Here is a 16,809-nt window from a genome sequence, read left to right on the forward strand (position 1 = left end):
TTATTATTATTATTATATTATTTTTAGTGGCTAGAGAGACAGCTATGGGACCCAACTCTTATATTTTTGGTTGTGAGCCTAGCCTTTAATGGCTGAGCCATCTCTCCAGCCCAATAAATCATTTTTTAAAATTGGTCTCAGGCATTATCACCACTAATAATGCTCCTGGATAGTCAGAAACATGAATCTTGTATCTTACATTTCTTTTTTTGTTTGGTTTTTCAAGACAGTTTCTCTGTGTAGCCTTGGCCATCCTCAAACTCTCTCTGTAGACCAAGCTGACCTCAGAGATTCACTTGCCTCTGCCTCTCACATGCCTGAACTTCTTTTGAAAACAGCTTATAGGGTGCCAACTTTGCACCCAAATGTCACCATAACAGCTACCCAATTTTGTAAAAAGGAACATTTGGGGACTGCAGAGATGCCTTAAATGTTAAAAAAAAACCTTGTTACTCTTGGAAAGGACCCAGATTTAATTCCCAGTACTCATAGGGGTTCACAGCTATACATAACTCCAATTTCAGAGGATTCAATGCCCTCTTCTGACTTCCACAGGCACAAGCATGAACGTGGTACACATATATATAAGCAAAACACACATAAAATAAAATGAATTAATATGAAAAGAAAAAAAGAAAAACTTTAAAGGACATTTAGCCTGGAAAATATACGAATCTTGGGAGACCAGGTGAGAATAAGATCAGAACAGATGCACGAACAGCATGCACTGTTTCTGAATCCCAGTTGGGGGTTTAAGCAGTCAATCCCTTTTAGATTCTTAACTGGGATCTTTCATGTCAGACGAAAGTACTGCTAAACTACAATAGCAGTTGCCTCTACACATATGGCTTGGGGTTTACATCCCTATCATGGCAAAATAATAGTTATAGTGTAAAAATGTAACATGAGGGCCAGGCATGGTGGTGGAGCACACCTGTTTTTTGTTTTGTTTTGGAGACAAGGTCTCACTGTGTAGCTTTGGCTGGCCTTATAGAGATATATCTATCTGCCTCTACTTCCCAAGTGCTAAGATTAAATCTGTGCACAATACCTGGCTCAGCCCTTGCCTTCAATCCCAGCACTCAGGAGACAGATCTCTTTTCACCCTGGACAGACTGGTCTATACAGAGTTCCAGGATGCCTGACTTAAAAACAAAACCAAAACAAAAAAAATCCCAGAATTTTAATGTCATATGTGTGTAGGAAAGACTCAGTCAATCATCTTGCTTGCAGGAGGCGGGGTCCCCCGAGGATATTTTTTACTTATAAAGATTGCTGGCGTGCTCCCCCCCTTCCCTTCTGCTTTCCTGTTCTCTGCTGGAACCTCTGGTTCTGTAAGTCTATTTCCCAATTAAAGCTGTATATATTATTACAATTTCTGTCTGCATTCATTTACGCCGATACAATATCTGATTGACCTATTGTGCCAAGCATACAAAAAACTAAGACAGCATGTGCCTCAGGGAAAGAACCAGGTCCCAAGCCTAATTTCTCAGAGCCTCAGTTTTCTCAGGAGTAATTAATACTATCTTGCATAGACAGTGAGATTGCTTAGTAAAGGTGCTTGATCTAAGTTCAACCCCCAGAACCCACACAGCACAAGGATAGAACCAAATGGAAAGCTGGCCTCTGATCTTGACACACAAGCTGCAGGGTGCAACACCCCACAAAATTAGCAAATGAATGAAACTTTTTAAAGATTTTTTTTTCCCTTGAGACAAGGTTTCCGTGTAGCCTTAGTTGTCCTAGATTTCACTCTGTAGTCCAGACAAGCCTCGAACTCAAGATCTGCCTGCATCTACCTCCCCAGTGCTGAGATTAGAGGCTTTAAAAAACGCCTTTTCTTTTTTTCCCGCCTGCCTCTGCCTCCCAAGTGCTGGGATTAAATACGTGCACCACCACCACCCGGCTAAAAAGGCCTTTTCAAAGAGTAACATCTTCTACTCACTGTTGAGTTACAGCAAGGATTAAGTGAGATATACACATACATTGCATGTAGTATAAAGAGAAAATAGACATGACAGTAGTAAACACTTTGTGCAAATCACTGTTGCTTCCAAGACGTCAACATTTTTTTTTTAACTCAGCCATTTATTTATTTGCTGCTGTCTAGTGCAAAGACTCAACAAAGAGACTAACCTAGTGCCTGTGACAAATAAAAATACAGCCATGGAAAAATCATACACCGGAAAGGGAGCCTAAGCATAGACTGAAGTATAAAGTTCTTATGTTATAATCCCAAACACTAAGTAAAATTAGTAAGCATATATAACCTTAGATTCCAAATGGAGTATGGTGACCCGCAAAAATAAAATTCCCAAGAATGTTAAAAATGGTTGCTAAGAATATGCAGGCTTGGATGAGCAGTGGTGGCATGCGCTTTTAATCCCAGTGCTCCATAGGCAGAATCAGGCAACCTTTGTGAGTTCAAGACCAACCTGGTCTATAGAGCGAGCTCCAGGACAGTGAGGGCTGTTACACAGAGAAACCCAGTCTCGAAAAACAGAAACAAACAACAAGAATATGCTGGCTTGATCACACTAACAAGCTGGGGAGGACAGGAGGGTTTCTTGTAGTCTGTGGGTATGCATGTATGTAGGACAAGATAAAATGAAATAAAGTTCCACCTGGTAGTATATTATACTATAGGCTTGTGCTAAAGTACTACAAAATTTCTTTACTACAAAAAGTACACAAGTTAATTGTTGGAAATTCTGTATTAGTAAAATTAACAGTAGTTTACAATTATATATAATCATTTTACAATGTACAAAGCTTTAAAATATACATCAATTTTGATGCCCTAAACTATTTAATTTTTGTGCCCCCCTCTTCCCCTCCATCAAGGACAGAGTTAAGAACACTTAATTAGAAAAGGTAATATAAATACATCACTTGGTATAGTACCACAAAAAATCAGGGACAAAAAGACAGAACTTTAAAGGAAGGAGAAAATTATACCAAACATGAGGAAAGTTTGGGGGTCACAAGAAAGTGAGGTAAAGCAGTGGACAGGCTATATTCACTAGTAGATGAACACATAACATGTGCTCCCTGCTCTAAAATAACAGGAAATGACGGTAACTGAAGAGACAGGGTTAGCTTTGTGGCTTCTCACACAAGTAGCTGACCATCAAGTGTGGTTTATGAATGAACTGAGTTCCAAATGCCATGTGATTTTAAAGAAGGCTTCCACGTAAGAGATTCACCAAAGGTCATTTGGGGATCGGCAACTTTACATAATGGTGGCATACCAATGAACATCTATTCCATCAACCAAATTTAATATCTTACAATCTTGGAAAAGGAGTTTCCATGCAGGGACGAGTACTACCGATGGAAAGCCGACACCTGGGCCATCTCTTGGTGATTCCTGCCGTTAGGACTGCAAGTGTTTCTCCAGAGAAAGCACTTGCCTGGGTATGACTCAGGGCTGGGCAGGAATTCACACAATGAATCCGGGTGGTGGGAAGACGGAGAAGTATGCCTATAAAGATCAAAGAGCCAGGAATGGAAAACACACTGAAAAACCTTCCCAATGAGCAAACTGCCTCCCCACAGGTAAGAAAACTTCTTAGATCCAACATGAAATCAAGGTTAAACAACAACAACAAAACAAAACAAAACAAAACAAAAAGCCTAAGTGCTACCAAAAAAAAAAAAATTGGTGGAGAAAGTTTTAACTATAGACATAAATGCACAAGAGTGGATGCAAGATCAAAGACAGGTCAAAATAAAGGGGGGAAGCAAAGCTCACATCAAGGAGTTTGCTAACAATCCTGTCCCTCCCCTGCCCCCCCCTCACAGGTATTTCTCAACATCACTATAGAATGCCTAATCCCAGGCAGCCTCAAAAAAAAAAATAATAATGATTTAAGAATTTAGCCTGCCTAGTATGGGATGTCTTGGGCCTTCTGCTGCATGGGGTATGGTTACTTGGGATTACCACCACCTAGTAATGCACTATAATGTGTAGTACCCACAGTGAGTCACAACTTTAAATGAAGTCTCTCAAACCTGTCTATTTGGAGATGAGTTTGAAGATCTTAAAAAGTGAGAGACTACTCAACATGAGAGATTTTAGCTTTTCTGTTAAATGTGTGTTTCTTTACTGGGAAAACTCAGAGGGCACAAAGGAATCAGAACAGAGTCTAAGGGGTTGGGAAGATCCTTAAGACTCTCACATAAAAAAAAAAAAAAGAAAAGAAAAGTAGCCAAAACTCAACCAAGTTTCTCTTTGCTAACAGGAAACAGATGTCCTACAAAAGCAAGAAACATGAACTGGGGATAAGGAGTAGAAAGGTCTCCTCCTGATAACCAAAAGTAACCCTAAATTAACCCTCCCAGAGGAGAGGACCTTAAAAATGGAGGGCTGAAACCTGAAACTTGAACATACTCTACGGACCACCTCGAAGACCTCACACCTACTCAGAAACAGGGAAGAAATTCAAATATTGAGCAACAGGAGGGTCCTTACCCAGTGAAACCACGTTTCCATAATTCTCTAACATCACTTCTCTGTAGAGCTCCCTCTGAACAGGGTCCAGGCATCCCCATTCCTCTCGAGTAAGATGCACAGCCACATCCTCGAATGTCACAAACTCCTGAAATAATAATTCTGGCTGCTTTCAGGAACGGGCTACCATTATAGCACCATGGCCAGAGAATGATGAACATGACACAGAGGGCATCTAGTGGCTATTGAGAGAGAACAGACTAGAACCTAGAGAATAAATCCCGTAAGTGCCCATCACAGTATTGTGAACAAAGGTGGTGGTGGGGAGATAGAAAACTTGTTTGTGTCAAATCCAGGTCTCTGAAGAGGATCTGTTCCCAAACTGCTTCTGAAAAGATTCCAGGCAAGTTTAACAAATGGAACAAAAGAGAGGCCACACTCAATCAGCAACAAGAAACCCTGAGGAAAAACAGAGGGTCCCTCAGCTCACCTGGTACCTGGCTGTCAGGAGCGCAGCTGCCTGGTCTCCTGGGCTTCCCTCATGGGGAAGAGCAGGCACCTGGAGAACAGGTGGAGCTGAGGGAGGAGAAAGGAGCCAAGAGTGAGAGCAGCCTTTTCACTGGGCTCCCTTTTCAGAAGATACTTCTCCTGCCCAAAGCATGTGTGGCATCCTCCTTCACATCATCATTCTAAGACAGTCAACAAACATTTACCAGGTTTTAGGTAAGTCCACTCCTCCTTGGTAGCTGTTCTCACTTACATATGTTTAAGATTGTGCTATGCATTTTATTAGGGTTCTCACTTTATCCTCAGGACATCCTCCCAAAAGGGTAAGCATTACACCTGTCGTTTGATGAGCAAAGCAAAGAATAAAGACAGATAACATTTCCTGGCAAACCTGGTCTACAAGTGAAAAATATGGCCTCAAAAAACAACAAAATGAAACAAAACAAAACAAAACAACAACAAAAAGAAACCACAGAAACAGCAGCAAAAAGAATGCTGAAGACTTAGCTCAACTGGTGTAGTACTTGCTTGGCATGTATGATGCTCTGGGTTTAATGCCCAGCACCATATATTGGGTATGGTAGCACACAACTGTAATCTTAGCAGCTAGAAAGAGGATGTAGAAGAATCAGAAGTTCAAAGTCATCAAAGCAAAGCAAAGTTCAGTGCCAACCTGCACTACATAATAAGACTGTCTCAAGAGTTGAAGGGGACCAGGTGTGGTGGCACAAGCCAGTAATCCCCGGACTCAGGAGGCAGAAGCAGCAGAATTTCTGTGAGTTCAAGGCCAAACTGGTCTACATAGTGAGTTCCAGGACAGCCCAGCTATGTAGAGACCCTATCTCAAAACAACAAAAAAGTTGAAGGACTTGAAGTGATTTATTCAGGGTCAGACTTTTTAGCAAACTTTTGATATTTTCCCAGATACCATTTACTACAAACTCCATATGCCTTCTTTTTTTTTGTTACTGGGCACTGTTCTCTGCAACCACTGTATGAAACTTTCAGGAACAAGGAACATGTTTCTTCATAATCCTTTACATGCTCCAACAATGCCCCAACAGCACCCTCCACTTAACGGCTGCTAACACACAAGTTATTTCAGGCACTAGCATTGGTAAGATACAGTTCTTACATAACAGAATCAGCAGCTAAGTACTAGTAATGAATGCCTACAATTCTAGCAGTTGGGAGACTGAGACAAAATTCATCCAAATCATGGGCTGGACAGTACTAGGCCAGCTAGGACTATGTAGCAAACCTTGGGGGCAGGGGGAAAAGACTGCCAAACCTATCTATCTAATAAATGTACATGAATGTACTGTTAATATGTAACATTTGTGCATTTAAACGGACACTGTGCTCAATCAAATTAAATGGTTGCTTTCTTGACCAAAATTAGATAATTCACAAACTGCAGTTGCAACAGAATAAATCATCAGCAAAGAAGACACAAAGTGAAGGGAACAGAGGGAGGGAAAGGTTCTTTCTGAGTCTATGAGGAAGTGAAAACCAGGTAAGGCTAGTGAGATGTGGCAAAAGCAGCCTATCTTAAAAAATGATTCGGGATATGGTGACAGGTCCACATTTTCTAAAGGACAAACAGCCAGGGCAGGACAGAAGTGCCCAAACCAGGAAGGAATCCCTTCTGTCCCTCCCTTCCACTTCTTCCTCTCAGGGCCATCTTCTGACTCCAGCCCTTGACCTCTCACCAGGCCTAAGAATCCCTTAATACTCCCATTCTCCTGGAAATAAGTGTTGTCTCCGCCTTACCCCCAGGGAATCCCTGCTCCATCTCCGTGTCCTGCAGAAACTGAAGCTCTGGGGAAAGACATTCAGACTGGCTCTCCAAAGACTGAAACTGGACCCTTGGTGATCCTGCTGCTTCATGGGATATTTCCTCCATCCCTGTTCAGGACAATGACCATCACTGCAGGGTGAGAATAGGAGAAATTACTTAATATATATGTATAGATATTTAAGAAAAATTAGCAAATAATAAACTTTAAGGTAGGTCAGCCTGGTCTACAGGGCAAGTTCCAGGACAGCCGGAGCTACACAGAAAAACCATCTCAAAAAACAACAAATAAACAAACAGAAGTACTCGATTCCAGGTGTCACTGTCCACAGAGCTAAGTTCCTCTAAATGCAATTAATTAATTAAAAGTACATGGTAATTTGGGTGCAAAAAGGAAAAAAAAAAAGGTTACCAAAATAATAGCCAAGCGGAGGTGGTGCATGCCTTTAATCCCAGCACTCGGGACATGAGGCAGGCTGATCTCTGTAAATTTGAGGCCAGCCTGGTCTACAGAGAGAGTTCCAGAACAGGCTCCGAAGCTAAAGAGAAACCCTGTCTCAAAAACAAAGTTACCAAAATAAATAGCAAAGAAAAAACGGGAGCTGAAAATACATATAGCTCAAGGTATGAGTATTTCCTAGTGTGGACAAGGTCCTGACTTCAATCCCTAACACCCTTCCATACACACACACACACACACACACACACACGAAAAAAAACCGGTATTATTCAGTTTCAAAATTTAAAACTCAAACTGTACGGTCTAAGAATTCTGCACTATTCTGACTCTACTGGAAATTCCAAATCTGTGGTATTAAAGTGTATGTGTGTATGTGTGTGTGTATTATATATGGCTGGGCCTGTAATCCCAGAACTTGGAAGATGTAGGCAGGAGTTCCTATTCAGGAGTTTAAGGCTAGATTCAAGGCTGTCTCAAAAACAAAACAAAACAAGCTAGCCTCTAAAATTAAAAAGAAAAAAGAAAAAAAAAAAAGAATCAACCAGTACAATCGCGTACATCTCTCCATAGGGCGTTCTAAGTATTTGGAGGCTCAAGTTCAGACCCGGAGAAACACGCCAGTTAAGATTACTCATTGTTTTTCTCAAAAGCAGGCCCCTTAGGAATTCTGTGGTAACCGGTTCAGCATTACTCAACGGGCCTGACGGCTAATGACACAACCCACTTTGGAGACGGACCCTCAGGGCAGGCTGGTGGGACCGCCGGGAAGCCGCACGAGGAAGGTTTGCGGCGTGCCTGGTGTCCTTCAGACCCAAGGACGCGCACACCGTTCCGTCCACCTTCCACCGCCCCCCGTGACGCTCCCGGCCCGTCCACAGGCCTCGCCCAGAGCCGCCCTCCATCCACTTCCCTTTTAGGTGAAGGTTCGGTCCCCAGAGGACGAAGTAGGCCACACCAACCTAGCTGCCACCGGGGCTCGGCCGCTAGGTTCGCCAGCACGGGACCACTCCGGTTCCCCGAACTCGGCGACGAACCCGGGCTGACGAGAAAACAGGGCCGCGAGCTCGGCCCTCCGCGTGCCCGGGCTCCGGGAACAGCCGTCAGCCGGAACGCGGCGCCTCCTCTGCGTCCGCCGCAGACCAAACAAGCGACCGCTCCCACGGCGACGCGACAGCGGTTCCGGGGGACTCACCCAGGTGGAGAGGCGGGTCTAGCGACTGTCCCGTCACCGAGACGCTCCTGGCTGAGCAGCGCCAGCTTTTCCGGGGCCACACTCGACTGCCCCCAGGCTGGCGCTCGCGTCACTTCCGGCGGCGGAAGTGCACGGGAGGGCGGCTCCGGGGGGAGGTTCCCGGATGAACGGCCGAGACTCGGGGCCTCTGGTAGGAGGACTTCAGGATTTCTGGACGAGCTCTTCGTTACTTATTTGCTTGTTTTTTTCAAGACCAAACTGAGGTCGCACGGCACTCCCTGCCGATTGAGGTCCATCTTATATTAGTAAGGAGGGCGACAGATGTTGGAAAAGAGCCCCCGACTTGTCCCTGTCACTATCAGACCCCGGACGCTGGCCGCCGGGAGAGTCCACAAGGATTCCTGGGCAAAAAGTGGAATAACACTAATGACGCCTTCTCTGGCCCTCACAACCCTCCTGCCCAATACTGGTTTGGGTGGGCCTTGATTCTCCTGGGAAGTGTCTGACCCCAAATTACCCACAGAAGGGGACGATCTAGGGTGAAGGGGACTCCTTTAGCAGGAAGGAAAAGTTAAAAGTGGCTCCTTTCTGACTCAGGCAGGAAACAGCAGCAAATGACCTTGCAGGTGTCATTTTTAAGATGAGGAAAGTGGGAGATCTGGGTTAGAATGGGCTAGGGCGCGATGATAAAGGAGATGGGGGACAAGAGAGTAGGGGACACGGGAAAGGGTGGAGGGGTATTTGTCCCAGAGGGACAAAAGACTGCCTCTGGATAGAGCGGAGACGGATTTGGCGCATAGACAAATGGTAGTTTATAAAGGTAAAGGGGGAAACCCTATGTTAGGACGAGGTGTTAATTTTAATTGGGCATGTTAATTAGGTGAGCCAAAGGGGGCTTTTTATCTGGACTTCAATACTTTGATAGCTGGACCTTGGTAGTCAGTCTCAGGAGAAAGTGGCCAAATAAGGGAATAGACTTTGGAGGCTAGCTTCAGGAATGTAATCTAAAGGTTTTTAGCAAGGTACAGGGAATGGGGGAGAAGGGCAAGGCCTGCCAGAGCCACACGTTCCAGAGGGCTAGTGTCCCTTCAACAGGTGTTGCCCTACTGGGAAAGAGCAAACACATTTTTTTCCCAAGAGGATTCAACTGAAGTCACCAAGATTTTTCTGTCAGGCAGTCTTTTGGGATTCGCAACCCCTTCCTTCATGTTTGCTTCCAAGCCACCATGAGTTGAGCAACTTCCTCAGACATGAGTTCTAAGCGATAGCTTGGTGTTTAAGAACACTGTTACTCTTGCGAGGATAAAGATTCAGTTAGTTCCCAGAGCCCATACTGTGGCTAACAACCCTCTGTCACTCCAGTTCCAGAGGAAGATCTGATGCCCTTTGACCACTGGGAACACTGCACACCCTTGGTACTCAGATATCCGTACAGGCAAAACACGGGAGGCAGAGGCAGATGGATCTCTGATTTCGAGACCAGCCTGGTCAACAGAGTTCCAAGATGGCCAGAGGTGCGCAGAGAAACCCTGTCTGCAAAGAGACAAAAAAACAAACAACAAACATTAAAAACACTTAAAATAAAAATGAATCTTCTTCAACTTGGAGAAATGGCTTAGCAATTAAAAGCCCTAACTGCTCTTACAGAGAACCAAAGCTCAGTTTCCAGCACCCATGTTAGCTCACAAGCACCTGTAACTCCAGATCCAGAGGGTCAAATGTTCTCTTCTGGCCTCTCTGGGCTGCCTCATACATGGCGCATGCAAACACACACACACACACACACACACACACACAAACAAATCTTAAAAGAAAAAGATACTGCTATTGTGGTGGCCTATGCTTGAAATCCTAGGACTCAGGCAGAGGCAGGTGAATCTTGAGTTCCCAACCTAGTGAGCTCCAGGCTATCCAGAACTACATAGTAAAACCCTGCTCAAAAACAAAACTAGGAGGAGAACCAAAGAAAGAAATCAGAGCTTAAACCTCATAACAGGGTTTTTAAAAAGTGAGTGTATGCATGGGCGTGTGTTTCTGGGGAGCTTTACATGTGTCGTGTCTATAGGTGTGGGTACATGTGTGTGCATGTGTATGTCAGAGGATGATGTGGCCATCCCTCAGGCACTAACCACTTTTTTTTTTTTGGTTTTTTTTTTTTTTGAGACAGGGTTTCTCTGTGGTTTTGGAGCCTGTCCTGGAACTAGCTCTTGTAGACCAGGCTGGTCTCGAACTCACAGAGATCCGCCTGCCTCTGCCTCCCGAGTGCTGGGATTAAAGGCGTGCGCCACCACCGCCCGGCTTGCACTAACCACTTTTTTAAGGCAGTCTATCACTGCCCAATTAGGGTAGGCTGACAGCAAGCCTCAGGGATCTTCCTGATTCTGCCTCTGCAGCAGTGGGATGACATCACCTGACTGGGATGATGACATATCACCTGACTGCTGCTGCTATTTTTTTTTTTTTTTGAGGCAGGATCTATGTAGTCCTGGCTGTCCTACAACTCATAGATGTATCTGCCTCTACCTCGTAAGTTCGGGAATCAAAGGTGTGGGCTACCACACACAGTGAGGCTTCATTTTTTTTTTTTAAACGTGGGTTCTGGAGATTGAAGTTTGATCAGTATGTTCTTGCAAACCCTTTATCAACTGAGCCATCGCCCCAGCTGTCACTCTGTCACTCATAGCTTTATCTCAGCCCTTTCTGCTCTTCCCTGCTGCTTTGCTTCCTAGTAGCAGCGTGTCTGGGTATTCTCCCTCTTTCTAACTCCAGGAAGTAAGACTTTTGTTGGAGACAGTCTCACTATGTAGTTACCCAGGCTATTTCGGAACTCACTGGGTAGCTCATACCGCCCTTAACTCAAGATCCTTCTTCTCTGCTTCCCAAGTGCTAGTAGGTTTATTGATGTGCATATCTTAATGCTGGCCTTGATACCACCTCCCTAGTGACCAGCTTTATTTGGGTATGGGCATATGTCATATTCTGGCTTATAAGACATGGGGGTGATCCACTGGGATATGTTTGTGGTTTCCCTTGCTCTCAGAAAACATGAGGAATGGGAGTGACTTTGTGGTTTTTGTTTTGCTTTGGGGTTTGTTTTGTTTAGTTTTGTTTTTTTGAGACAGAGTTTTTGTTGTTGTTGTTGTTGTTTTTGTTTTTGGTAGCTTTGGAGCCTGTCCTGGAGCTCACTCTGTAGACCATGCTGGCCTCGAACTCACAGAGAAAGACATGTATCATCACCACCACCCAGATTGTTATTTTGAGGCAGGGTTTCTCTGTGTAGCCCTGGATGTCCTGGAACTAGCTCTGTTGACCAAGGTCTCAAATTCGGCAATCTACCCCACCACCACCCAGCGACATCATATTTTAAATTCCTCAAATGTCTTTGAAATGACACAACATCCTGTGTATCAGAGCTTTAAGCCATAGGCAACATCTGTAGCAAACGTAAGTACTGTGTACCACTGACAAGCAGCAAAAATGACACACCTCCCCTGTCTCGAAAAAACCAAAAAAAGAAAATAAGAAATAAATAAAAAGACACACCTCGTTGGATCTGGTAGTAATTCCCGCACTTTGGCATGAGAATTGCCACAAGTTTGAGGCCAATTTTGGAAACAGTGAATCCTAGGGCAACCTGGGTTGTAGTGAAACCCTTTCTCAAAGAGAGAAAGGGGTCAGGAAATTTCAGCAAGATGGCTCAGCGTGGGGGAGATGCTCAGTTTGAGAACATACAGACCTAAGTTCATGACCAGACTCTCTGAGAAGACTTTTTTCTTTGTTTTGTCAACAGATGGTTTCTCTGTATAACCCTGGTTGCCCTGGAGCTCTCTGTAGACCAGACTGGTCTCAAACTCAGAGATCTGCCTGCCTCTGCCTCCCAAGTGCTGTGATTAAAGGCCTGTGCCACCATTGCCTGGCTGAGAAATGACTCTTGAGAATCAATATAAGAATAGAATGGGCCAGGTGTGGTAATGCGTGGTGCATGTCTTTCTTCCATGTACTCCAGAGGTCTACTTAGAGAGTTCCAGGCCAATGAGAACTACGTAGTGAGAGTCTTGTAAAAAAATATAGATAGATAGATGGATAGATAGATAGATAATATTTTAATTTATATGCCTGTGTCTGTGTGTGGGATTTGTATATGTGAGTGCAGGTGCCCAGGGAGGCTGTAAGAGGGTGACAACATCTCCTGGGCTGGATTTTTACTAGAGTTGTGGGTCACCTCACACAATGGGTGTGAGGAACTGAACTAAGATCCTTTGTAAGACCACTATGCACTCTTAACTGCTGAGCCATTTTTCTAGCCCTGGACAGGGTAATTTTATCACAGCAAAGTAACTAAGGCAGGTTCTTTTTTTAAAAAAAATTAAAAAAACATAATTTCTTTATTGGTTCTTTGGGAATTTCACATCATGCACCCCAATTTTTCTCACTTCCCATTTACTCCATATCTGCCCTTCACCTTACAGCATCCCCTCCCTAAAATGAAAACCTAAGATAAAATTTGAAAAAAATGAAACAAAGCAGAAAATGTTTTGCTCCTCTGTCTTTCCTGCCTCTCCAACAGCTTTTTATTCGCCTTAGTGGCATTGGGAGCTGCAGTGAGTCACTCTGCAGACCCTTTTGTCTATCAGTTTTACTTGTAAATTACAGTCAGCCATTGGTCTGGTTCAAGGTCTCTGGCTCTGGCACACTAGTGCCAATGGACCCTCTTCTAAACACCTCTCGGATATCCCTCAGCTACCCTGAGTCCTGGAGACAATACCTGTGCTGCAGGACCAGCTTCTTCACATGCTCTAGTAGATCATAGATGGAGCAGATGTTAGGGTGGCAAACCCAAGGTCCTAGATGCAGACCTGGGTGGTAGTTGAGCTGGTCAGACCTGGCCACTGCGGACCCCCTCAGACATGGGCAGAGCCAGTTCTCCCACAGTAAGGCAAGTTCTTAGCAGAACATAGTTAACTCTAGTTTATTTTATTATGCAAGATGATTCTGTTGACCCAAGGGTTTATTGATCTAGACCTAGTGATGAGTCTGTGCTAAGCCAGTCACCCTCTCAAGTTCAGTGATACCAGAATACTTGGAATATTCCTGAGCAAGCCTAGAGCAGTATATTATGTTGCTATATAATCAAACTCATCATTCTCCTTCTCTGAGAGTTAAGAAAGATCAAACAGCTTGTAAAGAGGTAAGTTGCCTTTGATATCTTTTCCAGAACACACACATTCTTCAGTTTGGGGTTCCTCCTTGATGTCCCCTCATTTACTAATGATATATTTTTCATATCCTTTGATTTCACTATCCACAAAGCAAGTATAGTTTCCTTATTTTCCACTCCTACATCATTCTGATTTCAAGGTGTATTTCATAAGGAAGTTGGCAGCTTCACCAGTGTGTGTGTGATAGTAATAGTAGTAGCAGTAGTGTAAATTGTTGTTCTTTCCCTCCTCTGGAATTTCTCTAGGTTCTCTTTTCTCCTTAATGATCCAGTGTTGTGGAATATTTGTACACTGTGTGAAGATGTTTTGCTGTGATTGGTGTAATAAAAAACTGAGCAGCTAATGGCTAGGCAGGACTTCTGGGCAGAGGGAACTCTGAGAAGAAGACAAAGTCGCCTGCCAGAATTGAAGGCAGCAGGATGAGCAGTATGGAGAGATGAGGTCATGGAATGTGGCAGAACAGAGATTAGTATAAATGGGTTAATTTAAGTTATAAGAGCTAGTGGGACAAGCCTAAGGTAAGGCTGAGCTTTCATAATTAATAATAAGTCTCTGTGTCATTATTTGTGAGCTGGCAGACCAAAGAAAAATCCATCTAAGCTAAGGAGCCTACATGGACTGACTTAGACCCTCTGCATATGGATGACAATTTTGTAGATTAGTCTGATTATGGGGCTCCCAGTAGTGGGATCAGAACCGTCCCTGGCACATGAGCTGGCTGTTTGGAACCTATTCCCATGCAGGGATGCCTCGCCCAGCCTTGGTGCAGTGGGAGGAACTTGGTCCTACCTCAGCATGATATGACATGCTTTGTTGCCTCCCGTGGGAGGCCTGCCCTTTTCTGAGAAAGAGTGGATGGCGGGGAAGGGGGGATATGCGGGAGGTGGGAGGAGAGAACAGGAAGAGTAGAGGGAGAGGAAACTGGTTGGTGTGTAAAATAAATGAAAAAATTTCACAAAAAGAAGAAAAACCCATTTACATCCCAGAGCTACTGTCTCTGATGAAGTTATAGCATGATTTAAGACAAGGGTAGAAAAGATGAAAGCATCTTTGATATTTATTTATTTATTTTGTATACAATATTCTGTCTGTGTGTATCCCTGCAGGCCAGAAGAGGGCACCAGACCCCATTACAGATGGTTATGAGCCACCATGTGGTTGCTGGGAATTGAACTCAGGACCTTTGGAAGAGCAGGCAATGCTCTTAACCTCTGAGCCATCTCTCCAGCCCCTCTTTGATTTATCTTAAATCAAGCAAAAGAACAAGGAGTTGGAGGGACGACTCCGCTGATAAAAGCACCTAATACTCTTGCAAAAATCCTGAGTTCAGTTTCCAGCTGTTGGTAAACCAAGCCCCACCCACATGTGAAAGTTGTTAGAGCATAACTTACGAGAGTTCCACCATGTATCGTCTCTCCTTCCACCATGTCGTCCAGGGATGGAACCGCGGTCAGACTTGGCAGCAAGCATCCTTACCGGCCGATCCCATCTTACTGGCCCCATGAACTTTCTGAGCTCTTGCTATGTGGCCAGTACCCTTTACATTTATCTTTCACGATGCCTTTATTGCGTAGGCAAGTCATATAAAAATCTCAAGTGATGCTTTATAGAGTTGAACAAAGCCCATCTATGTCTACTTCCAAAGCACTGCATTAATAACCAGTTCACTTTATCCCATGGATTAATTCACTTGATTAACGGCCACATTGGCTAGCACTAATGTCATACACAGAGCAACTAGGTGAGATGGATGGATGGATGGAGCTACAGTTTCAGGTGTGGGAATGTCATTACGCTTTGCTGAAGTGACTATCTGGGGCATCCTTTTAACTCCCATAAACCTATAAACCTCGGTCAGGTTGAAAATGTAGCTTAGTGGGCTGGAGAGATGGCTCAGGGGTTAAGAGCTCTGACTGCTCTTCCAGAGGTCCTGAGTTCAGTTCCCAGCAACCACATGGTGGCTCACAGCCATCTATAATGAGATCTGGTGCCCTCCTATGGCCTGCAAGCATACTTGGAAGGAATGCTGTATACATAATAAATAAATACAATTAAAAAAAAAAGAAAATGGCCGGGCGATGGTGGCGCACGCCTTTAATCCCAGCACTTGGGAGGCAGAGGCAGGCGGATCTCTGTGAGTTCGAGACCAGCCTGGTCTACAGAGCTAGTTCCAGGACAGTCTCCAAAGCCACAGAGAAACCCTGTCTCGAAAAACCAAAAAAAAAAAAAAAAAAAACAAAAAACAAAAAACAAAAAAAAAGAAAATGTAGCTTAGTGGCATAGCATTTGCCAAATGAAGCCTAGATTCAGTGCGATATGGAGACTCGGTGTGTTCAGTTGCTCACATCCATTTCCTAGAAGAATTCCCTATTCTCCCTTTATAGAATTCCCTTATTCAGGACCTTCAAATGTCATACTCTTGCCACCTGTGTCTCATGGTAAATGATTGGACAGAAAAAAGTATAAAGTTTATGTAAGGACTGAGGCTGTGAAAGTTTAAATAAGTTGTAAGGGTCTAAGTAGTGTTTTAAGATATGTAAATGCACGTTATAAAGGTCTAATAAAGTGTCTTAAGCTGTGTAAATGCAATATGTAAAGGTATAAGCATATATACTGATTTAAAATATATATGAAAACAAAAAAATGTTTCAGATTGCTTTCCCTCTTTATGGTATCATTATGTTAAAACTTCAAAAGTTCAGAGTTTTAACATTAATCAATGGAGTTCTGATAAGCTGTCAATCTAGCTCTGGGGCTGGAGAGATGGCTCAGAGGTTTAAGAGAACTGACTGCTGTTCTGGGGGTCCTGAGTTCAATTCCCAGCAACCACATGATGGCTCACACCCAGTATAATGAGATCTGAGATCTGGTGCCCAGAACACTATATACATAATAAAAAAATAAAAATAAATATTTCACATAACTGAAAACAGCTTAAGGGAATGAGACCATGTATTCCTCAGTACCACTGAGAAGCAGAAAAGGGATAAAGTCCTTCTTACTTTCTCTATTTCTAGGAAAGACCACAAGGAAATGTCTTATTCCAGGTGAAGTTCCAAAGATTCATTAAAAAAAAAAACCTAGGATCTCTGTGAGTTCGAGACCAGCCTGGTCTACAGAGCGAGTTCCAGGACAGGCTCCAAAGCCACAGAGAAACCCTGTCTCGAAAAACCAAAA

The 16,809-nt window shown here is 43.7% G+C and overlaps 1 protein-coding gene across 5 annotated transcripts in view; it reads right to left on the reverse strand.

The window, feature by feature from the left end:
• The window catches only part of Znf655 (zinc finger protein 655), a 16,624-nt gene extending 8,113 nt beyond the window's left edge, over window positions 1-8,511 (reverse strand). Inside the window, exons 1-5 of one of the 5 annotated variants that reach the window (XM_026789708.1) lie at window positions 8,181-8,407; window positions 6,737-6,893; window positions 4,947-5,032; window positions 4,478-4,604; window positions 2,127-3,487 (exon numbers count right to left, since the gene is read on the reverse strand). In XM_026789708.1, the coding sequence (XP_026645509.1) occupies window positions 3,291-3,487; window positions 4,478-4,604; window positions 4,947-5,032; window positions 6,737-6,869 (543 nt within the window). In that variant the 5' untranslated portion in view covers window positions 6,870-6,893; window positions 8,181-8,407 and the 3' untranslated portion in view covers window positions 2,127-3,290. The other 4 variants (XM_026789709.1, XM_013354074.2, XM_005368059.3 and 1 more) reach the window with 4 other exon arrangements.
• Window positions 8,512-16,809: the final 8,298 nt, after the last annotated feature.

This window comes from Microtus ochrogaster, unplaced genomic scaffold, assembly GCF_000317375.1.
Source record: "Microtus ochrogaster isolate Prairie Vole_2 unplaced genomic scaffold, MicOch1.0 UNK27, whole genome shotgun sequence".
NCBI lineage: Eukaryota > Metazoa > Chordata > Mammalia > Rodentia > Cricetidae > Microtus > Microtus ochrogaster.